This window comes from Aethalodelphis obliquidens, unplaced genomic scaffold (assembly GCF_003676395.1).
Source record: "Aethalodelphis obliquidens isolate GAN/ISIS:26980383/991018 unplaced genomic scaffold, ASM367639v1 scaffold18, whole genome shotgun sequence".
NCBI classification, from domain to species: domain Eukaryota; kingdom Metazoa; phylum Chordata; class Mammalia; order Artiodactyla; family Delphinidae; genus Aethalodelphis; species Aethalodelphis obliquidens.
Window position 1 is genome coordinate 22504939 of NW_020837962.1, and position 24340 is coordinate 22529278.

The 24340-nt window shown below is 36.2% G+C and overlaps 1 protein-coding gene across 12 annotated transcripts in view; it reads left to right on the forward strand.

Moving 5' to 3' along the window:
• The window catches only part of TASP1 (taspase 1), a 273636-nt gene that overhangs the window by 55010 nt on the left and 194286 nt on the right, over window positions 1-24340 (forward strand). For all 12 annotated transcript variants that reach the window (XR_003435171.1, XM_027118160.1, XM_027118163.1 and 9 more), the window contains 2 exons: window positions 5447-5526; window positions 18725-18831. Coding sequence is in view for 11 of the 12 variants with exons in the window: in XM_027118160.1 (XP_026973961.1) it covers window positions 5447-5526; window positions 18725-18831 (187 nt within the window). In the remaining variant the exon portion in view is untranslated. The remainder of the gene's footprint in view (window positions 1-5446; window positions 5527-18724; window positions 18832-24340) is intronic.

The window sequence follows — 24340 nt, forward strand, 5'->3', positions numbered from 1 at the left end:
TGTGAACTTGGCCACCTGGGCTTCTCTGGATGCCCAGCTCTCTGTCTTCAACTCAGAGAGGCTGCAGGGCTCTGCCTGAGTTCCTGTTCCTGTGCTGTGGCTGGAAAGTCTCCAGGCAGTAAGCTAGGGCAATCATAAGGTTTACCTTGTTTGTTTCCTTTCTTTTAAGGATCACTGTCCTATGCTACCTACTGTCTAATGCCTGAAAACTATCATTTTCTGTATTTTATCTGATTTTTCTTTTCCATTGGTTCAGGCAAGAGTGTAAATGTATTCCCTGTTACTCCATCTTGTCCAGAAGCATAAATCTCTCACCTACCTGCAAGTTCACAGTATACCTGCAGTAGTTTAAAAAAAACCCAATTCCCTGAGTATCCTAAATAAATAAAACAAATTTATCATGTTTTTACTTTAAGCTTGTTTACACACAACCCTAATAAGTCTAGATATTTAATTTCTATAATGATAATAGCTAAAATTTATTGCCTTTGTACACTGTGAGAAGCATTGTTTTATGTGGTTTGTGTGTATTATCTCATAAAATCATTATATGATTTATGAGGGTAACATACCTTTTGCCAACAAAGAAACTGAGTACCATACTTGACACTGTTATGCTATTAAAAATTTATGGAGTCTGTCCTTATCACATTAGAAGCAGCAGATTAGAACCCATAGAGTAGAATCCTTTTATAATAGTAAGAAGTAATGTTTACACCCATTTAGTTATTCATTCACTTACCCATTCCTTCATTCAGCAAATATTTTTTGTTTACTTCCTGTATGCCAGGCATAGAGGTAGAAAAACTATCAAAAGCAGATGGAGGACTTAGAAACTGGTCTTCTGGTGTCATCTGTTGAAGACACAGGTGACTCTATGAGGGCAGCAAGTCATTGGGTGTTTTCTAAGAAGTCTTTAAATAAAGAGTTCATCTGTCTATATATCTCATTGAGGAAGACAGGGAGTGTATTTGTTTCAGCTGTATCTAAATTCTGTTAGAATTTTATAAACTCTTACTGCTTTGTTACAAAAACCCTCAGCAAAACTTTAGGCAGAATGGTATTTCTATTAGCTGATAATTTTTTATGTTTTAATTTTCTGGTTATTGCCACCATGATATGATATATTATTTAAGTATTGGTGTTTGGTCAGATTAGTAGAATATATTTAGCATGCATATGATATCCTCATAAATTTGGTGGGCCTACTATCATAAACTGTGTCGTATTTTCCTACGTTTATTTTATTTGTAGAAGTAAGTAAATTTTATTTATTTTTACTCTTTCCTCCTTCATTTTGATAGGGTACAACTTTGATAGGCATAACCATCCAAAACAGGGGTTGTCAAACTATGGTGTGTGGGCCAAATCTGGACTACTGCCTGTTTTTTGTAAATAAAGTTTTATTGGAACACAGCCATACCCATTTGTGTACATATTGTCTATGGCTGCTTGTGCTCCGCAGAGGCCAAACTGAGTTGTTGCAGCAGAGACATCTGGTCAGAAAGCCCAAACTGTTTACTGTCGGGCCCTCTACAGAAAAAAAATTGCTGACTGCTACCCTAATATGTTATAGAATAAGTTATAATTTTTGGAAATTATGTTTCTTTTGGTGAAAAAGGGAAAGCTAGAAAAGCATTATTGCTCATTAGACCCTCAGATTTTTTGAGATGCAAATTTAATTTTTGGTACATTGTTTATTTAAAAATACTATTTAACCTATTGTATTTCATAAATTCATTGATTTTAGTACCTTTGTTGTATGAATGTGAAAAGAAAATTTAAAAACCTATAGACTAAAAGAAACATAAGAGAGCTATCAACTAATCAGGAGGTATGGATGGGTTAGTTGGGTTCCCCTTCAAACAAAATAGTTTAAAAGGCAAAAATAACAATAATAGCAAAAATTTTATGAGACAATCAGGGAAATGTGAACATCGATTGAATAAACTATTTTGATTCTAAGGATTTATTGTTAATTTTTTTAGGTGTCAATTGGTTATGTTGTGGTTATGTTTTTTAAAAAAGTTATTTTTTGAGATGCATGCTAAAATATTTATATTTGAAGTTATATGATATCTGAGATTTGCTTCAAAATAATCTGGGTGGGAATATAAATGCGTGAGATTAGCAATGTATTAACAATTGATGAAAATGGGTGATGATCCTTTGGGTTCATTATACTATTCTCTGTAATGTATATGTTTGAAAATTTTTGTAATAAAAATTTTAAGAAGAGTTAAATCCTTATTATTTAATTTGGTCATTATGTGTTATTTCCACATACAACAGGTTCTCCCTTATTTGCACTTTATGTGTTTGTAAGCTTTAAATAATCAGTAGCCACCAAATTGGTGGTCCTTCTTCAGTTCTGTGCATTTATGATAAAGAAGTAATAGGTAAAATATATAGAAATCCATTTTTAAGTCCAAAGAAGCAGCTGTCATTTTCTCCTATACCTTTCTCATCCAGCATAATGCATTTTAAGCAGTTTTGAGAGCTTTCTGAATCACTAAATTGCACATTTTTAGACTGACTACATAGTGTCATGGTTTTTGAAAATTTCCCATCCATGAAACTGTTAATTGACCTCACTGTGTTGTCGGGTGTTTGGCTATGCTGGCACTTCAGTAGCTCAGCTTGTTGAAGGTTTTAATAATCCCACTCAGTGCTGGTCTCAGTAGTGTTGCTTTTGTTTCTTAACACTTTAGACTTGCTTTAGTGTAAATTAAGGAGAGCATAACACAAGGAAAATGCTGTCCTTTAGAGAATTTTGACACCCTAGCTTATTGTTGAATATCTTGCCAATGTTTTTCTAATGCTTAGTGTGCTTCAGGCACTGTTCTAAATGCTTAGCATATATGGATATCAATGAAAAACAAAGATCCCTGTTGTTGTGAAGCTTGCAGTTTATTTGAGGGAGATATAAACAACAGAGATAATATCATCAGTGATAAAGTTATGTGGTATGTGAGAAGGTAGAAAAACAGAAAAAATGTAAAAAAGACAGAATGAGAGGCATTGGGAGTACTGGGTAGAGGAGCAGTGTGTTGGGTACAGTTTGAAATTGGCCTCATCAGGGAGATATATTTAAACAGATGGGAAAATTTGCCATTTGGGAAATAAGGAAGTTTCTGACAGGGAACAGTCAGGGTGAAGGCCCTGAGGCAGGAGTCCCCTTGGCATGTTTGTGTTTTGTAAGAGGCTGGAGCAGAGTAAGCAAGGGGGCAAGAGGAAGAAGAGATGAGGGGAGGAGGGAGCAGAGAAGACCAGATCACTTGGGAGCCTGGAGATCCTGGTGAAGGCTCCAGTTTTCATGCTAGAGTCCTCGTGAGGGGTTTCGCAGGATTTTGAGAAGAGAAATGTCATTACCTGACTTGTGTTTTACAAGGATGTCACTGGCTGATGTGTTGAGATTAGACTGGGGCAGGGGACAGAGCAAGGTGAGCATGGAAGTGATGAGGCCATTTCAACACTGTAGGTAATAGATGATGGCAGCTCAGACCAGGGCGGTGGCGAGAAGTGGTCAGATTCTGGATGTGTTAACAAGGTGGAGTCGATGGATTTTTCTAGTGAATTGAGGTGAAACTTCTGTGAAAGCTTTCTCCTTGGAGAGTCAGAAGAATATTTGAGAAAAATTTGAATTGGTGCTGCATTCAGTGTTCTGGGAAGAGATTTTTCATTTTTGGTAGTATAGTTTTTAGCGAAAGCTCACGTAGCTTTTTAGCATTTTAAAATGATTTCAAAAGCAGTTATATGCCATTTTGTGTGATGTCAAACTACTGGACAAGTAATTTTTGGTTGTAAGGAAAGGTCAAGATCTCAGAATTCTTATCCGTAAGACAGCATCAAATATTCACCTTCCTGTGAATATTGTACAACGCCTAATGTATTTAAAACCTTGCGTAGCAGACAACTGCAAACTAATTTTATTTAGAATCAAACCTATGAATGATTAAGAAATGAAAAATAAAACTAAGCTTATGTTATAAAATACTTTCAATTCCAGATGCTGGGATAGAACCCCAAATGACGAATGGGAGTGCTGAGAATACTAGATTCAGCTCCAAACTTCTGTCCTGATCATTTAATTTAATACTTCAGCATCTCTTTTACGTCTTCACATGAAGAGAGTTTATTTCTTATATCAAAGTCTTTTTCTAGCAGAAGGAAGGGCTACAAATGCTGTCAGGACAGCTCAACTTGCATCCAAGTTCCTACCTCCGTTATTCTTCCATTTTCCTTTATGTGACAGCTTTTCTTTGCAGTTTCTTTGCAGTGGTCTTCATTTGATACAGGAATAGGAGGAACTTTTCTATTTTTGGAGTCCTTTAGATTTTTTTTTAAAAAATGGAAGTTTGAAGAGGTATTCTTGTTGGCTCTCTCCCTCTTCTCTTTTTTTTTTAATGCTCCCTCCATTCTCACCTTCATATATTACTGGAAAATAGTAGTAACTATTGGCTTAACCAATTTGTTTCTCATTGGAACCATTTGGATATGTTTCTGAGTATCAACTTAGACTTTCTTCTTCTAATCTATCATTGATCTTCTTACGAACAATCAAATCTAAAGACTTCAATATGTATTACTTTGAGTTTTTAGTGTTGGAATGATTAGAGGAACAGAAACAAAAACTAGGGAGCAGGAAACTAATGAGTAGGCACTAGTTCAAGGAATCCATTACTAGCTGGCTGAGAGCTTTAAGAAGTTGGCTGTGGAAGGAGATGAAGTGATTGATTATTATGGTAACTGCTTGCTATTACTGTGTTAGGGAATGGGGTGGTTAATTATCCTGCATGCTATTTGAAATCTTTGAAAGGAAGTCTTTTACAGTTAGCTAACAGTATCCTTTTATTCACTTTGTTATGTTAAAACTTGCAGTTTGGGACTTAAAAAAATTACTTTTGGGACATACCACACTGCTTTATTTACCACAGTAAAAATGATTCTGACAGCCATATATATGTTTTTATTGCATCGAGGCTTAGAAATGTAAGTGCATATCATTGTGTTTGGGCATCTCTGGATGTACCCCACTCATTTTGGGTAGATCCAGGTGTTATACTAGGCAAGAATACTAAATCTGAAGACATTCACTTAAGCTTTGACTCTTAATCTGATGAAATAGATCTTGTACATAAACTGAGAGCCACAGTTGATCCAAGATAAATCTTAGTAGTTTCCACTGGGAAATCAACTATTTTTACTTCTTATGTTGCATTTTGCCAATTTTTACTGGTTAGTTATTGCAAATGATATTGTACCATTTCCAGTTGTAAAATTTCTAACTTGGGGAAAAATTAAAAGAATTTTTTAGGCATGTAGCCATTTTGAGGTATTGCAAAATTTTTTCAGTTGCCTTACTATATTACTTATATTACTTTATTGAATATGTAGGAGAAGATGACACTATGAATTTTTAAAAGAGTAATTTTTCTGTTGTTAGCTTTTTAGTTGGAGAAGGAGCCTACAGATGGGCAGTAGATCATGGAATACCCTCTTGCCCTCCTAACATCATGACCACAAGTAAGTAAAACTTTTCAAAATTAAGCTGTATTAGCATATATACCTGAAAGTGTTACATTGCTTTTGATCCATATAGTACCTGTATTTAAGGAAGAAAGCTTGTATGTTGAAATATTTTAGTTAAAAGATAAATAGAAAGTTATTTGATTTTAAGCCACCTTTATATTCTTGAGGTCCCCCCACTCCTGCTTTCTCATGCTTTTAAAAAAATTTTTGGCTGCATTGGGGCTTCGTTGCTGTGCGTGGGCTTTCTCTAGTTGGGGCGAGTGGGGGCTACTCTTCATTGCGGTGCACAGGCTTCTCATTGTGGTGTCTTCTCGTTGCGGAGCACGGGTTCTAGGTGCGCAGGCTTCAGTAGTTGCAGCACGCAGGCTCAGTAGTTGTGGCTCATAGTCTTAGTTGTTCCGGGGCATGTGGGATCTTCCCGGACCAGGGATCGAACCCATGTCCTCTGCATTGGCAGGCAGATTCTTAACCACTGCACCGCCAGGGAAGTCCTTGCTCATGTTTTTATAGAAGTATTGTTAAAGGATCCCTTTTAGGCTACTTAAAATAATTACTAACAATAAAACCATAATACCAGCCACTCAGAGAGAGAGAAGAAAACATAGGTCAACATTTACACAACCTTGAGCTGAGGAAGGCCTATCTAGGTACCAAGTGTATGAGAAGGAAGAACAAAAGTGTGACTGCAGAAGAGTTAAGACTGAAAAAACATTTATCATAACTATGACAATGGGATACATATGCAAGTTTTGCCAGATTAAAAGTCACACGAATACATGTGATACCCCAATAGAAAAGGGTCAAAAGTCATAAATAGATAATATAACATAACTAATAGGGACATTCAAATTAAGGTGAATACATGTTAAATCTGTTCCTGCTCACTTGGTGAAAGAGTTAAAAAATATTGTATTACTGCTGGTAAGTGTGTGGTAAAATGAACATAATACATTGTAGGTACAAATGTAGATTGGCAGAAATTTTGGAGGACAGCTAAGTAGTATAGATCAAAAGCCTTAAACCCATTCTGCATCTTGGAACTTGTCATCAGAGATATAGACATAGATTTATGTAGAAGGGTACTCAGTGAGCATTATTAAGAATGTAAAAAAAAAATTCTATTATATATAAAATAAACTACAAGGATATATTGTATAACACAGGGAATATAGCCAATTTTTATAGTAACTATAAATGGAGTATAACCTTTAAAAAATTGTAAAATCACTATATTGTATACCTGTGACTTATATAATATTATACATCAACTACTTCAATAAAAAAAGGGAAGAAAAGAAAGCATAAAGAAAGATTATTAAAAAATTTGAAAAAGACTTATGTCCAACACAGAGGAACGTGAGTAAACTATCACATAGTCTTATAATGAAATGTTATGAAGTAACTGGAAATTGTTATAAAGACTAATAATGATTAAATCTAATAATGACTTAAAAAAGTGAAAAATGAGGTTACAAATATGTATATATGTGTGTTTTATATGTCTGTCTTAAAAAAGAAATCATGGCTACATGTTTATGCATAAAACAAATAGTAAAAACATACACTACTTGTTTTTTAAATTTTTATCAAGTAATCTATGAATGTAATTTAATCAAATGAAAAAGTGAGGAATCATTAGCTCCAAGGAAACCAAGTTGTATAAAAAAGAGATGACTATTTATCATAGCAAGTGTCTAATAAGGACCAGCTCTTAGTAACATTATATTCAGAATGAACTGCATACTGCTGCAAGTTGTAATATTGAGAGGCTGGAAGGAGGAGAAATGTGTGTGTGCAGGGAGGCCGGGAGTGTGAGAGTCCTGGATCCTCACACTCGCCACCACTAATGCTGCCTTAGAGTCTGCCCAGTGGAACTTGCTGTGGAGCTCTTGTATCAGGCACACAAATCAGCTCATCTGCCAATTCCATCTTGTTTTTCCTTGGAGGCAGGCCACCTGGCAACCTGGGTCTAGAGTGGGCGCTCAGTAGGCCTGCTGTGCAGCTGTCATCTGGTCTTCACCTCCCCATCACTTTGGAATTCCCTTTTTCTCTCTCCAGTATCAAATTGTCTGTTTCCGAATGTCTTTTTTTTTTTTCTTGTTTTACTCCCTCATTTGATATATGGAAGGTGGGAAATCACTTTCGCTTAGGTTTCTGAAGAAATTGCTCTGTCTTCTAATTTCCAGTCTTGCTATTATGCAGTCTGCTGGCACTTTGATTCCCAGTTTTTTGTGGTGTCTTTTGCCTCTTTGGAAGGAAGTTCTTATTTCAGTGGTCTTATTACCTCAATGATATCTTGGGATGGGTCTTTTTTTACTTATTGTACTGGGTACTCTTTTGGACTCTCCATCTGGAAATCCATGTGCTTTGGGGAAATTAAAAAAAATTTGTGTAATAATCTCTCCCCCTATCTCTCCTTTGTTATATTTTTCTAATTTCTTTCAATTAGATGTTGGATCTTGTACTCTAATCCCATGTATCGTTTTCAAAAGTTACTTTATCTCCTTTTAAAAATCTCTTGTCTTTTGTCCTGCTTTCTGGGAAGTTTCTTCAATTTTATCTTCCAAATCTACTTCTAATGAATTTATAATTTTGGTTTTCATATTTTTAATTTCTAGAGATTCATCTGTGATTAATACTTTTAAAACATGGGGTTTTGTTTCATGAACTCAGTATTTTTACTCTCTCTCTTAGGATATTATGGTTTAAAACTTGTTCTTATCCACTGTTTCTGCTTCCTCTGTCTTTGTGTTTGTTTCAGACCCTAATACATGTTAGCTAATTTCCTCAACTATCTAGTGACCCTCTGCAGTTTTCATATTCATGAGTGAGTTACCTAAAGACCTGTTGGCAGCTTTGTGTGTGAGGGCAGGTCTGTTTGACCTCAAGAGGGGAGGCACTGATCATTTCTCTACACATTTTTCTTTTGGATTAGACAGAGAAATCTTCCCAGCTCTGGCAAGGCAATAGCCAGTATTCTGGTACAGAACAACGGAAGGGGCTGGAGGTGTCACGGTGCCCTTATCAGACTTTTACGTCAAACTCGGTTTTAGGTAGAGCCCCGTACCTGCTCCCAGATGTGCTTGGTGTCTGCTAATTTGGTGCCAATCTAGTTCAGCCTCTCCACGTTTTCTGCAAGCACAAGGAGGGGATTTGGGCATCTACATGTTCCTTATTGACATTTTCTGCCCATTCTCCTGTTTTTAGTCTCAACCTGGCTTTCAGAGACACCAGGTGCTTTCTACTTTGAGCTCTCTTGATGTTTCTTTGGCAGGAATTAGTTTACTTTGGCCGAGATTAGTTTGCTTTGTGATGTCTTGGCTAGTGGGCATTGGGGTTCATCTTCTTCTGCTCAATTAGTTACTGTTTGTCCACTTGCTTTCTATGTTCTAAAACTGTTGGTATCTCCCTTCTCATTATAATCACCCCTTGTGTATGTCAGTTTTTTCCCCCACTTAAATTTCTTTTCGGTAAAGTTTTAGTAGGGCATGGAGATGAATTCATGCATTCAGTCTGCCATTTTTACTTTAGAACATTTATATAAAAATGTGTTAGAAAATAGTACTAGATTTTTTTTCAGGATGGCAAAATTATTTTTGACTATTTTTTATACTTGTAATAAGAAAATTATATTGTGCCATAGATTTTTTTTATGACTTATATAACCAATCAACAAGAAATGTTCTGTGAATAAAGCGTTTGAAAGTTAAGTGATATATTCTTCTTTTTTTTCCAAAAAAGAATGGTTCTGAGCTATGGGGAATTTAAAAGGAGAAATTATAACTATTGTTTAGATTAAAAAAAATTTAAATACCATCTTATACTCAGCCATTTGTTTAATCCTCAGTAGAAATAAAATGGTATGTTGGTGCTGGTTAATGATAATGTTTTATACTTGATTACCTTTTGGGGGGCATAATTTGTAGGTTTTTATTCTCCTTCAGCTTTTAGAATGTCTTTCTAAGGTTTATTCTAAGTTTATTACACGTTTTCACATGTACTTACATATTTCATTCCTATATGTAGATTTGAATTTCTTTCTGGCATCTTTTCCTTCAGCCTGGAATGCTACATATTTTCTGGTAATGTGGTAGATGTAGTGGTGAAAACTTTTCTCAGCTTTCATTATCTGAAAAACATCCTTATTTTGCTTTTACTTTGAAAAGACATTTTTGTTGGATATAGACTTCTAGGTTGGCAGGTTTTTTCCTTTTAGCACTTTTTTTCTTTTTTTTTTATTGTGGTAAAATATTCATAACATAAAATTTACCGTTTTAACAATTTTTTTTTTTTTTTTTTTTGCGGTACGCGGGCCTCTCACTGTTGTGGCCTCTCCCGTTGCGGAGCACAGGCTCCGGACGCGCAGGCTCAGCAGCCATGGCTCATGGGCCCAGCCGCTCTGCGGCATGTGGGATCTTCCCGGACCGGGGCATGAACCTGTGTCCCCTGCATCAGCAGGTGGACTCTCAACCACTGCCCTACCAGGGAAGCCCCCATTTTAACAATTTTTAAGTGTATAATTCAGTGGTACTAAATACATTCATAGTGTTGATTAACCATCGCCACCATCCATTTCTATTTTTTCCTCAGCCCAAACAAACTCTGTACCCATTAAACAGTGATTACCCATCCCCCTCTTGCCTGTCCCTGGTAACCTTTATTTTGCTTTCTTTGTCTATGAATTTGCCTGTTCTAGGTCCCTCCTCTAAGTGGAATCATGTAATATTTGTCATTTGTGTCTGTATTATTTCACTTAGCATGTTTTCATCTATGTTGTAGCATGTATCAGAATTTCCTTCTTATAGCTGAATAATATTCCATTGTATCCTTTTAGCACTTTTAAAGATGTTATTCCATTATATTTTGGATTCCATTGTTTCTGCTAGGAAGTTAGACATGATCATTATTGCTTCCTTGTGTGTAATGTGTCTTCTTTTTTCTCTGACTGTTTTAAAAAATTGTTCTATTTGTTTTCACCTAGGTATGGTTTCCTTTGTGCTAGTTTTATTGTGCGTGTTGAATCTGAGGGTTCAGTTTTTAATCAAATTAGGAAAACTATTGGACTCTCTGCTTCATGCTCTCCCTCATCTGTTTCTAGGACTTCAATTTCACTTACATTAAAACATTTGATACTGTCATGTGTTCCTGAGGCTCTGATTTTTTTCAGTCTTCGTTCTCGGTGCTTTCTGTATTAGTCAGGACTCTCCATAGAGACAGAACCAATAAGATACCTATCTATCTATCATCTATCTATCTAAAGAGATATTATAAAGAATTGGCAATCATGGAGGCTGACAAGCAATTATGGAGGCTGACAAGTCCCAAGATATGCAGGGTCAGTCAGCAAGCTGGAGACCAGGAGAGCCAATGGGGTAGTTTCAATCCAAGTTCAAAGGCCTGAAAACTGGGAGGGTCAATTTAGTTCCAGTGTGAAGGCTGGCAGGCTTGAAACCCAGGAACAGCTAATGTTTCAGATCAAGTATGAAGGCAGGAAAAAGTTGATGTTCTAGTTGAAAGGCAGTCAGGCAAGAGGAATATTCTCTTACTCTGGGAGAGTAAGAGAAAGGCAGTCAGGCAAGAGGAATTTACTCTTACTCTTTGTTCTATTAAGGCCTTGAGCTGATTGGATGAGGTCCATTTACAAAGGGAGGGCAATCTGCTTTACTCCGTCTATCAATTTAAATGTAAATCTCAACCTTATCAAACATACCCTCACAGACATACCTAGAATAAAGCTTGACCAATATCTGGGCACTCTCTGGCCCAGTCAAGTTGTCAAATAAAATTAACCATCACACTTCTATTTGTTTGATTTCTGTTGAATTGGTCTTTGAGTTTATTGATCTTTCCTCCTGCAGTATCTAATTTGATGTTATGATTTAAAAAATATAAAATATTATGTTTTCAGTTTTAAAGTTTCCATTAAAAAAACAGCCTTCATCTTTGTCTTGAAATTTCCCATGTCTTCACCCATTATATCCATTGTTGGCGTATTTATCATTGTTATTTTGAAATCTTTGACTGCTAATTCTAAAATCTAGGTAATATGTGGGTCAGTTTCTATTGATAGATTTTTTTTTTTTCTTGACCTTGGTCACACTTTCCTGTTTAGTTGCATGTCTCAATTTTTTTTAAAAAAAATTACACCTTGTGACTATGTTTGAATGATGTTGAGTTTGTTCTAACATGTAATTAAATTATTTGCAGTTCACCTTGATATTGTCACAGCCTGGTTTTTGGCTTTGTTAAAGTGAGTCTATTTCAGTTTTTTTCTTAATCCTAGAGTTGTCTCTTAGTACTAGTTTGTGGTCTTTATTCCTGAGATATGGCCTTTCTGGGGTTTCAGTGGAAAGTCTCAAACTTTAAATTTTGTCTCTCCTACAGTGGGTATTTACTAAAACATCTGTTCACTTTTCAGCTGTTATTTTCCTCAGTGGACTTTACGGAATCTTGCATCCTGTATGAACAGTCAAGGACTCATTCAGGATTTGAGGGGACTTTTACATAGGTTTTTGGGCTTCTTTTTTTGTGGATTTCTCCTTTCCAGGATTCCTCCCTTACTTTCCAGTGGCTTCAGTAGCCCCAGACTCCTTCATCTCAGGCCAATAAGACCGTAGTTTTCTACCTGAGCTCTATTTTCTGTGTATGTCACAGAGTGGGGAGTGCCTCATGGTGAAAGCTGTTTGAATTTGGATCTCACCCAGTATGTTTCTTTTCTTTCAGTGGTTGAATCCTCTCCTATTTCTGCCAGCTTTTCGTCACTTGCCTTCAAATAGGCTTTTTTTTTTTTTTTTTTTAGTTTAAAACTTCTGCCCAGAGTTTGTAATTATTATTGGTCTGTAGGTTAGTCTCATATAAGCTATTCTTTCATTACCAGGAGCTGGAACTGATGTTTTGTTAATGTGTACTATTAACAAATATAATAATAAAAATAATATAAATTAATAAATGTATCTAACCATTGTATTTATTACTTTTTAATTGTGTGGCAGAGGAATAAGTTATCTTCTTAAATATTGAAGCATTTTACATAAACCTGGTCTTCCTTTTTACTTCCATTCCCAATCCCAGACTCCTGCTCAGTCTGATAACCACAGTTACTTGTTTGATTTGCTTCTCTCTGTTCCAACAGAAATGTTGGAATATATAGTATTCCAACGTATATAGTTAGAAAAGAATATATAGTATTCTGTTTTAAGTAGATAAATGGTATCATACTGTAGTATCTTTAGTAAGTTTGTAGATAAGTAGTATTATAACATGGCTTTTTAAAATATTTTTTGTAATGCAGCAAGATGTATTTTGAAATCTGTCCATGTTGATATATATAGATGAATTAATTTTTAAACTGTTGAATAGCATTTTACCATATTTATTTAGCTGTTTCTTTATTGATAGGCATTCAGGTTGATTCTAGATTTTGCCATTAACATTGATAATTCCATGAATATTCTTGTACACATCACTTAATATATACGTGTTCTATTGGGGTAGATAGTTGGAAGTAGAATTGCTGACTCATAGAGGATGTGCATTTACTGTTTTGCTGGCTATTGCCAGATTCCTAAGAGGTTTGCTGTCTACTTTTGAGAAGTCTGTCTTTGTATAGTTGGTACCATTGATGAACACATAGTAGCTCAGAGCACAGACTTTAGAGGCCTTTATGTGACCAGGGGCAAGTTACCTCCAAGACACTTTTCTCATGGAGACGTTGTGATTCCTTGAGGTAATGTATCAAGAATTCTTACTCCAATTTTGGGGGCATAGGAACACTCAGATGTTGACTATTAATATCATTCTCACTGTCATTAATATGTTGGATGTGAAAATGATCTTGGTGATGTGATTTCATCAGAATTTAATAGGTTTAGCTCTTTAGCACTGACTAATAAGATGATTTTAGTGATTGATCGTATCTGGAGTTAGGTGTAACCAGTAGAGCAGTGGTTTTCTACTTTGGCTGCACATCAGAGTCACTGGGGAGCTTTGAAAAATTCAGAAGCCCTGGCTGCACTCAAAATCAATGAAAACAGCAACTCTGTAAATGGGACCCAGGCATCTGTAGTTTTTAAAGTTTTGTAGGTAATTTCAATGCGCATTCAGTTTTCAGAATGTCTGAGATAGAATGTGTACATTCTTTTGAATTCTTCCAGAAAATTCATTAAAGTTGAAATTGAAAGTAATTTTGTTTTCCTTTGGTAAAGGACAACCTTAAATAGTTTGTGCTACAAAGTTGCTACCATCTATTCCTTAATTTTCAGCTGTTTTATGCTTTGATTGGACCTGGGATACGTCTTTAAATTAAGTAAAGAGTAGATTAAGGATGTTATTCTATTCTTTCAATTTATGGGCATGATTCCACCACAAGGAATCCTATTTTCTTCTTTTCTGTTGGCTAGATTGTGTTCTTACAGTTTTTCTGCCTTTGTGTAAGGTACTTTGAAAGACAACATGATATTAAACATACTTTGTAATTGTAGAGTTTTATCATAACTGGTATATGATATATCAACACTTAATTTCATATGGCTAGTTAATATGGCCAGTTATGCTGTTTCAAATTTTTTATTTTGAAGTACTTATAAATTCACATGCAATCCTAAGAAATACAACAGAGAGATTCCATGTACCCTTTGCCCAGTTTCCACCAATGGGAACATCTTGCCAAACTACAGTACAATATCACATTCAGGATAGTATTGACAGTCAAGATACACAACACTTTTATCACCACAGGGATATCTCATGTTGCCCTTTTATAGTCTCACCTACTCACCTCCAACCTTCACCCCTTCCTTGACACCTGGCAGTTACTAATCTATTCTCCGTTTTTATAATTTTGTCATTTCAAAAATGTTATATAAATGGTATCATATAGGATATGAGTTTTTGGGAATTGGCTTTTTTATCACGTAGTGTAATTCTCTTCAGATTCATCCAGGTGGTGGTTCTTATCAATAGCTTGTACCATCTTATTGCTAAACAGTGGATGTACCACTGTTTGTTTAATCATTTATCCATTGAAAGGCATCTGGGTTATTTCCAGTTTGGGGCTATAATAAATAATGCTGCTATAAATAAATATACATGTACATTTTAAAAAATTTCGGTAAAATACACAATGTAAAATTTACCATCTTAAACATTTTTAATGGTACATTTCAGTAGCTTTAAGTATATTTATATTGTATAACTATGACTACCATCCATCTGCAAAATCCTTTTCATCTTGAGAAACTGAAACTCTGTGCTCATTAAACACTAACTCCTTGTTTCCTTCCACCTGGCCCTTGGCAACCACCATTCGTAGTTCTGTCCCTATGAATTTGACTACTCTAGGTACCTCTTATAAGTGGAATCACACATTTTTTCTTTCTTTCCTGACAGGCCTATTTCACTTAGCATGATGTCCTCAAGGTTCAACCATGTTGTAGCATGCGTCAGAATTTCTTTTTAAGGCTGAATAATATTCCATTGTATGTATATATCACATTTTGTTTATCCATTTATACATTGAATGGTTTGAAGCAACTTGAGTTGTTTCCAACTTTTGGTTATTACGCATAATGCTGCTATGAACACAGGTGTACAAATATCTGTTTCAATTCTTTTGGGTACCCAGAAATGAAATTGCTGGATTATATGGTAATTCTGTTTTTAATTTTTTGAAGAACCAGTGTACTCTTTTCCATTGCAGCTACACCATTTTAAATTCCCAGTAATAGTGCACAAAGGTTCCAATTTCTCCACAACCTCATCAACACTTGTTATTTTGTTTTTTGTTTGGTAATAGCCATCCTAATGGGTGTGAGGTGGTATCTTGTGATTTCAGTTTTCATTTCCCTAATGATTATGCTGTCGAGTATCTTTTCACGTGCGTTTTGGCCATTTGTGTATCTCCTTAAATGTCTGTCTCCAAAAAGGGAGACAAGGACTAGCCTTTTAAATTCCCTGGAGGTCACTTCATCTGGAGGGAGAGGCACTGCAACAATGGCTGTCTGCCTCTGAGTCTGTACCTCTGTGACCAGAACCAGCAGTCAGAGCACAGATTTTGGTATTTGGAGGAGAGGGTCTTTATTGCCCACCCTGACTCTCACAAGTTATGTGCAAGCTGCTCTAGGAGCGTATGCCCAGCTGCCTGCCACAGGGTTGGGGATAGGGTATGGGGAGGCTACTGTGCGAAGAGCTGAAGTTGACCCAAATTAACCACAGTTTACAATGAAGCTTTCCCCTGGAAACCTTCCTCTTTAATAAACTCCAGAGTTGTATAATACTTAACATTAGACAGATTCTATCAGGCCAGTTGTCTAGGTGGGGAGACAGATTCCTGGTGCTTCTTACTCTGCCATCTTCCCTCTAGCTCCAGCTTATTAATTTTATATCAGACTATTCTGATTCAAGGTTATTAATCCTATCTATAACTATTTGCATATACTTTAAAATTTAAAAAGATACCATTTATCATTTACCTTTGCATATGATGTCTTTTGCCTTGTAGACATTTTAAATTTTACATGGTTTTATCAACGAACCATCCTTTTGATGGATTCTGGCTTTGATAACATTCAATGTAAAATATTCTACTTTAATGTTAAAACGAGTAAAAATAAAAAATAAAATCTCTCTCAGAAAAGACTGATATAAAAAGACTGGTATTTATGCCTACTGTGTGATGGCTTAATCTTTTTGGACTTCTTTTTTTAGATTTTATATGTTTAAATCATTAATACTTATAAGGTTTCAGATTTGTGTGTAGTGTGGGGTAGGAATTTAATTTGTGTTTTTTTCCCCAAATAGGTAATGTATTGTGCCAAGAAAGTTTACTGAATAACATAGATTTCCCAGTGGTATGAAAAAGCAGTGTTATTCTCAAATTCTATTAGGATATACATGAGTTTGTTTCTAAACTTGTTGGTCAGTTCCATTACTTTTTTTTTGTCCATTACTACACTATTGTTCTTAGACTTTGTCTTGAGGGCAACTCTGGTTCCTTTAACACTTAATTTTCCTAACATATTTGTTTTTCCTTATTTAAAATTTTCTTGATTAATCTTAAAGTTAATATGTTAGAGTATCTTTGTTGTTTTCCCACTGTTATTTTGATTAATTTACATCAATGTGGGGGAAATAAATATGCACTTAAAAACACTGTGACACTTTATTGTTTTACTGCAATTTTCATTTAGATTTGCCTGCACATATATTCTTTTCTTTGCACTTAATTCCCCACCCTTCTCCCTACCTGTTTTTTTTTTTTTGTCTTTGAGCTTTCACTTTGTATTATTTTGCCTGTTACGGAAGAACACCCTTTAATGTTTTTCATTAGTACAGGTCTTGCTGGTGATGAATTTGCTCATTCTTGTTCACCTGAAACTATTTTTATTTCACCTTCATTTTTGAAGGTTAATTTTACTGGATATAGTTCTGGGTGAGCAGATATTTCCTTTCAGTGCATTGAAGATAACCACCTTGTCTAAATGCACTTGGTATTGGGGTGGAGGGTAGGGGTAGACTTGCTTGTTTCTAGCTCAGCCTTCCTGTGGGGATGTTGGCCCTTTCAATCCCTAGCTTGCTGTGGGAAGTGTCTCCTATGAAACTCCCACCTTTAATGGGCTCTGGGTTTGACTTATGCCTCTCCTTGATGCCACGGAATCAAATTCAAGTGCGCAAGTGTTGGCAGATGCTCACAGTGCAATAATAATAGCTTTAGTCTTCAGTTTACCCCCAGAAAAGCTCTATACTTTTTATAAGGTTTTTAATGCTTTTAAGGTGGTGTTTTTCATATTTTATCTCACATTTTTGATAATATTTGGTGGGAGAATTGCTCTTAAAAATTTAGTCTACCATTATCAGAAAACTTTGGTAATCTTTTCAGTGTTATATTCCAGTTTGTAATTTCTCTTGTCAGCTGAATCTAATTGTTTAAATCTGTATATCAAGTCTTAAAATTCCAGTTATTGTATTTTTTATTTTTAGAAGTTCTATTTGGTTCTTCTTCAAGTCTGCCTGGGAATTTTATCATCTTTTCTTCCTTAGTTATATTTTCAATATCTTTTTTTTATGTCTGTGAGCATAAACATGTTTTATATTCTATATATGATTACACTAGTATCTGAGGTCTTTGCCGGTTGGATTATACTTTCTGATGTTTGGCTGACTTTTGTTTTTTCATTCTTGGTGATTTATTTCTCATTCGTTTTATGAACTGTTTTTTAAACTATGGGCTCATATTAATTGGAACATGGGAATTCTTTGAGATCTGGGTGAGCTAAGGTGGGTTTTTCCAGGGAGTATTTGCATTTGCGTTTAATGGGTTTTTGAAGCATTACCTCACCGAGATCATTTTTGGTTTTTTGTGTTTTTCAGGCCACATAGGTAATATGAATTCTCCTAATTCTGCCTGAACTTTTAAATATTTTTTTATACTTTAATGTTATATAGATATGTATTTTGTTCTTATAATTCTAATTGTTCTTCAAGAGCAGCTCCCTGCCCCCACCCCACCTTGTGCACGTGCGCGTACACACACCCACACCCACACCCACACATGCACATACACACACCCACACCCACACATGCGTGTACACACACCCACAACCACACATGCGTGTACACCCCCACCCCCCCACCCCCCCACCCCCCCCAACAGCCACACCCACACACACCCACAAAACAGAACTCCCCTTCCCAAACCAGCCAAGTGTAACAGGACTTTTCTTGTCTTACGTTTATAGCCAAGGCTGTGACTTACAAGTTTCCTGATTCTTTGCATATTGCGGCATTTTCTAGTTTTCCCTTTCATTGGGCGTATCACCCTTTGGGGTTCCCCCTTTTTATGTGGATGATCTCCAATACATTTTCTCCTGCTGCATTGTCCCAAGTCTCAGCTCTTGTCTCTTATGCACAGAGACCTTCAAAACCAGAGCGGGCCATGGCATGCATTAGCAGACACTCCTGGAGAGCATCTACCTTCAGAACTCACTTGTCTCTCTGGATTTGACCTTTTTCTTAATTTTTTTACTTTAGGTTATTTTTCTTATTCCCTCCCACCTCAGTGTACCCTGAAAAGACTTTATAAAACCCTTTATCCAACATTCTTAATGATTTTGTCCTGAGGAGGCTCTTCAGGATCTCTCATCTGCCCCATTGCCCTAATATTTTTCAAATGTTATTTTTAATGTTTCTTTTATAGGATTCAGTTTAGCTGCATTTAAAAGAAACAAGAGGAAACTAGAGCTGGCAGAAAGGGTGGAAACAGATTTCATTCAACTAAAGAAAAGAAGACAATCAAGTGAAAAGGTCAGGAGGTGTTTGAAATATTAATAATTAATGTATCATAATGATATACTTAGTCTGCATTTAGATATATAAGCCTCAGAATAGTACAACCCAGTAGAAATATAATGCATGCCACATATGTACTTTTTAAGTTTTCCAGTAGCTGCATTTAAAAAAATTAGAAGAAACAGGTGAAATTAATTTTAAGACTTATTTAAAACAGTGAATCTAAAATATCGCTTCAAAAATGTGATCAGTGAAAAAATATTACTAGTGATCTAGTCTATTTTCTTTTTTTTTGTATTAAGTTTTCAAAAATCAGTGTGTATTTTACACTTATAGCACATCTCAATTATGACATTAACTTTTCATTGGAAATATGATCTGTATCTATATATCATAAAGTTAACAGTTGAAAAAGTAGGCTTACATAAGAAGTTACATAACAAACATACTTAAGACTTCCCAGAAATTGAGTTGAAACTCTGTTTTAAAATTAAAGTTTATTAAAATGTAATAACATTAAAAATTTAGCTTCTCATTTGTCCTCACCACAGTTTAAGTGCTCAGTTAGCTCCATGTGGCTCCTGGCTGCTGTTTTGGTCCTTGCAACTCTGGATGAACATGGCTGTTTAGGGGATAGAGTGTTATAAGGAAATGTATATATTGGATTCATGTAGGTTTTTTTGTACATTCTAATGACATGTCTCTGTTTCTTGTTCTTATATTTTCTTTGTTTGCATTTCATGCATTTGTGTGCCCTCATGAGCCTGCGTGTGGCATTTCTTAGGTGTTTTGGGGGATAGAAAAATTAAAAACCATAACATTCATGCTCAAACTATGGCTTAGAGGTCCGTTAGCACACAGTTCATGATGGAGTTCTCATGTCACATCGTCACTTGATATAACTTGGCATCTCGTTAATATTCTTCATTGATTAGTCCCATAATTGCTTATGTACTGGCTAATGCTTTCCGTCATAGCTATATATGGTTCATTCACATATGAGTGCATACTAAATCTTCTCTCATGATGATAGATATTTTTCCAGTATGTTGCCACATGGGACAATTAATCAAACATTTTGGTCCAAACCTTTTTATTTTTCTGCCAGAGAAGAGTAGAAATTTAGGAGGCAAATGAACAAATGAGTAGGTAGACCTTGGTGAAAGTGCCTAGTAGTGTGGTTCTGTTTCTTCGGTTTTTGCATCCCATGTGATGTCTGAGTAAGCAAATTTAGGACTGCTGTTCTTTTAAAAAACTGATAAAATTTGCATATAGTGAGCAATTTAATCAATTTAATAAATATATATATATAGCCATGTAACCCATATACCTATCAAGATGTAGAACATATCTGGTTCTTTTGTACTTCCTTTCAGCCATTCTCTACCCTTTATAGGTGACCACTGCTCTGAGTTTTATCACCATAGATGTTTTGTGTTGCTCTTGAACTTTATATAATTGGAATCTTACAGGATGTACTTTTTCTATTTGGTTTCTTTCACAAAGTGTTTTTGAGACAGTGGGTCACAGGTTTATTCTTTTTTATTACTGAATAATATTCCCATTTACTGTAAGTTGTTTATCCATTCTCCTACTGATGGACATTTGGTTCATTTCCAGGCTTGTACTTTATGAATAAAGCTGTTATGAACATTCTTATACAGGTCTTTTTTTCAGGGACATCAGTTTAGGGTTTTTATGCATAGAAATATCAGTTGACCTTATAGAGAATATCTTCAGCTGGTCTTACTTAGAAGATTCATTTTTTTATTCAGAAAATATTTATTAAGCAGCTACTCTTGGTGCTGAGCTGGGTAGTAAGAAAACGGTGGTGAACAGGATGGAGGTAATTCCTGCTCTAATGAAATTTTACAGTTTAGTGTCTAGAGACGGAAACATATAAACATACAATCAAGTAAGATAATTACCATGTTTGATAACTGATATAAAGGAAAAAAAAAAGCACAAGATGATATGATACAAAGTAACTTGGATATGAGAGATGGAGGGGAGACTCAAAAGAGGACTCCTTTAGTTAGGATGATACCTTGCTAGTTAGAGACCTTTCTGAAGGTGTAACATTTGAGGCGACATCTGAAAAATATGAAGTGAGTTTTATGAGAAGTCAGTGGAATAGTGTTCCAGGCAAAATGAACTGCATGTGCAGTGGCCCTGGTGGGGACTTGGCATATCGGAGGAATGGAGAAGAGGGGCATTGTGCCTAAAGCATGGTGGGCAAGAGGAGGATGGTATGATCTGAAGCTGGAGAGGTAGGTAGATGCCGGCTCCTTGAGGAGTTTCCACTTTTGTTTCATGAATAATGAGTTATTGTAAAAGCAGAGAAGCAACACTGCCTTATTCATATTTTACAGAGTTCTTTCTGGCTGCTACATGGTGAATAGGGGAAGGCAAAAACAGAAGTGAGGAGATTAGTTACAAAGTTATTACAGTTGGGAGATGGTGCCACATGGACTGTGGATGTTAGGGATGGAGATGGAGAGAAGTGAATATATCCAGGATATATTGTAAGGGCTCCTAGAAAGACAGGAATTACTGATGCCTTATAGAGAGGGGGTTTAAAAGTTCTAGTTTTTAGTCATAGTGTATTGCCATTTACTAAGGTGGTACAGGGAGCTGGAGAAAGTATGGCTTCAAGGTGATGGAGGTGGGAAATGGAAATCAAGAACTTTCTTACTTCATGTTCCCTTAATGAACTCAGATTAACCAATGCTTTTCATTTTCACAATAACACATATTATCTGATGCCAAGGCACCCTGAACACTCAAGGTAACAGACCACTTTTAGTGTGCTATGTTCCTCTACTCCTTTCAGTTGAATTTTGTGCCACCAAGAGCTTCATTATGCTCATTGTTTTTATCATTTTATCCTTTATCATAATTCATTGTCTCTCATAAACTGATGAATATTGAGTTTAAAAAGAGAATTGTCTGCTTGAAAACTGAAAGAGTTGTTTGTTTGAAAACTAACTTGAAAAAGCAGAGTGGGTCTATAAAAAGTTGCTGTAGAATTAAGCATGGGCAAACCAGCTGTAAAAGATTGAGAAAAATCGTAAAAATCTAGAAGCTTTGTGCATTCAGAGTATGTTGTTAGTGTATTTATATTCTTGTTCTATTTTTAGATAAAATAAAACTTGAAATCATAGGACAGTCCAGGGTGTTATAGGAAGATGATATGGAACATTTGTACGTGGGCTCACATTCAGAGAAAGTCTTATATGAAAAGATTGGCTAGTGAATGAATGAATTGGTTTTGTGTTTTAAATAAAAAGGAAATATTTACAATATGTGTCCTTCTTTATGATTCTGTCCTTCACCCAGAGAATATTCAATTTTTGAAAAATTTAAACAACCACTCATCAACCTGGTTAAGAGGATTTGCAATAAAAAACTGGATGTGGCAGCAGGAAAGATTAACTGTGGAGTTGGTTTTATGCATCTGAAGCTTAGGGGTAGGTCAGGGGGGACATTCCCATTTGGCAATCATTGGCATCAAAAGGAATATGAATCCACGTGTCCAGATGAGCTCACTTAGTAGGAGTGAGTGAAGATAGAGGTCTGAAAACTGAACCCTGGGCCAGGCCAACATGTCTACATTGGGAGGAGGAGAAACCAGCGAAAGAGAAAGATGGAGCAGCCAGTGGGGCAGGGGGGCCATCAGGAGAGTGTCTGGGAAGCAGAGAGGAGCGTTCAAAGTCAGTCATCACCTGGGTCAAGTGCTGCTGACAAAACAGTTGGGAGGACAGAGGACTGGCCACTGGACTCGGCACCTGGAGACTCTGGACCTGGATGAGGACAGTTTCCATGACGTGGTGGATTGTAGAGCAGGTGGAGTGGGTCCATCAGGGAGAACAGGGTGGAGATAATTCTTTTGAGAAGTTTTGCTGTGGAGTGGGGAGAGAGAGGTGGGGAGATAGGGTCAAGACACCGTACCACGGTTACCTTCCGTGAATTCACTGAGTAATTTCACCTAGGAAGGCTCAGTTTCCTTATCTTTAACTGAAAATAGTGATAATTCTGCTCCCGTAGCAGGGCTGTTAGGAGGAACAGATGTGTTAATGGATGTTCAAGTGTTTGGTGACTGTCACTGACTGAGACACGATCGTTTTTGCCTTTGCCATTGTTTGCCTTCATCTCAGCCAAAAAAGAAGGGAAACTGCTACTCTGGGTGCTACTCTGGGTGGAATCTTGTAATGGAGAAAGGGAGGGTGGTAATGGAGGTCACTAGTAGTGGGTGGAGAGGTGGAATTCAGGCATGATTCAAATGGAGTATTTTAGACCCCTGAAATGACAGGAAAATATTTTTAATATTCAGAATATATGAACTTTAATGTGTACAAAGCACTGTGTTTGACTAGGACCCAGCTTCTGCCTTTAGGGAAGGATGCGGGCCACAGGCTTTGTTTTGCAGATGTTTGCTGTATAACCTTGGCAAAGGTAATAAAAACGCTCCGAGAAAGAAAAGACCACCAGATAAGGAGCCAATGGCGCAGAAAATTATAATTTTTGAGAGGAAGCGTAGCAATTTTTTAGAGATGTGACAGGAAAGGACAAATAGCTGTTTTCTAAATCAACCTGTATTTAGTTTATTTCTCCCTGTCCTGTGTGTATAGTTTCAGCATAGTTTTGGTTAGCCAGCATTGACTAAAGCCTGGAACTACTGTGTGTTGTGGCTACATAAAAGAAGCTGTGAGTTGGGTATATAAATATAATAAAAAGAATAGAGTTTTTGGTAACTTTCCTAATGTTCACTTTTTTGTTACTCAGTGTTGAAGGAGATAAATATTGTCCTGAAAGGAGTATACAGTAGAATAAATATTTTAAAGCCTGAAAATAAAGTAAATAAATTGAGCAATTTTTGTTGCATTGATATTTCTCGTTTTTCTTAAAAAAGTAATTGATTGTCCAGACATTATCACAATACTAATAGAAATCAAAATTAAAGCAAGAAGTATATTTAATCAGCTTGCTACCTCAATTAATTAGAGTATTTTTATTTTCCTTTGTCTTTGACCATTTACATTTGACTTAGTTTAAAATAAGAATGGTTAATTAATGGAATGCTTTTGGCTGCAAACAATAGAAAACCTGATGGTAACTTAAGAAATGCATACTTGTTCCCCTGCTCCCTGGCCCTCTGCCTTGTAATAAAGAATTTTGGAGGTGGGTGGTTGCAGGCATTCATTAGCTCAGGTTTCCAATGATGCTGGAGCCAACATATCTGGGATTTCTCTTGGGCCTTTTCTCTCATGCCTTTTGTCTTATGGATGGAATATGGCTGCTATAATTTCAGGTGTCACATCTGCATTCAAGGTGAGAAGAAGGTGAGACCATGGAGGATGTGGGCGGGGAGACTAGTGCCAGATGTGTCCGTCACTTTTTTAACTGGGATGCAAAAGTTTTCCAGAATCTCTCTCAATAGATTACTCTTTAGTTGTTTTTTTGGGGGCAGTGGACAAGGGGCGCAGTTTGGTCACATGGCTATTCCCAGTTGCAAAGGAGCCTA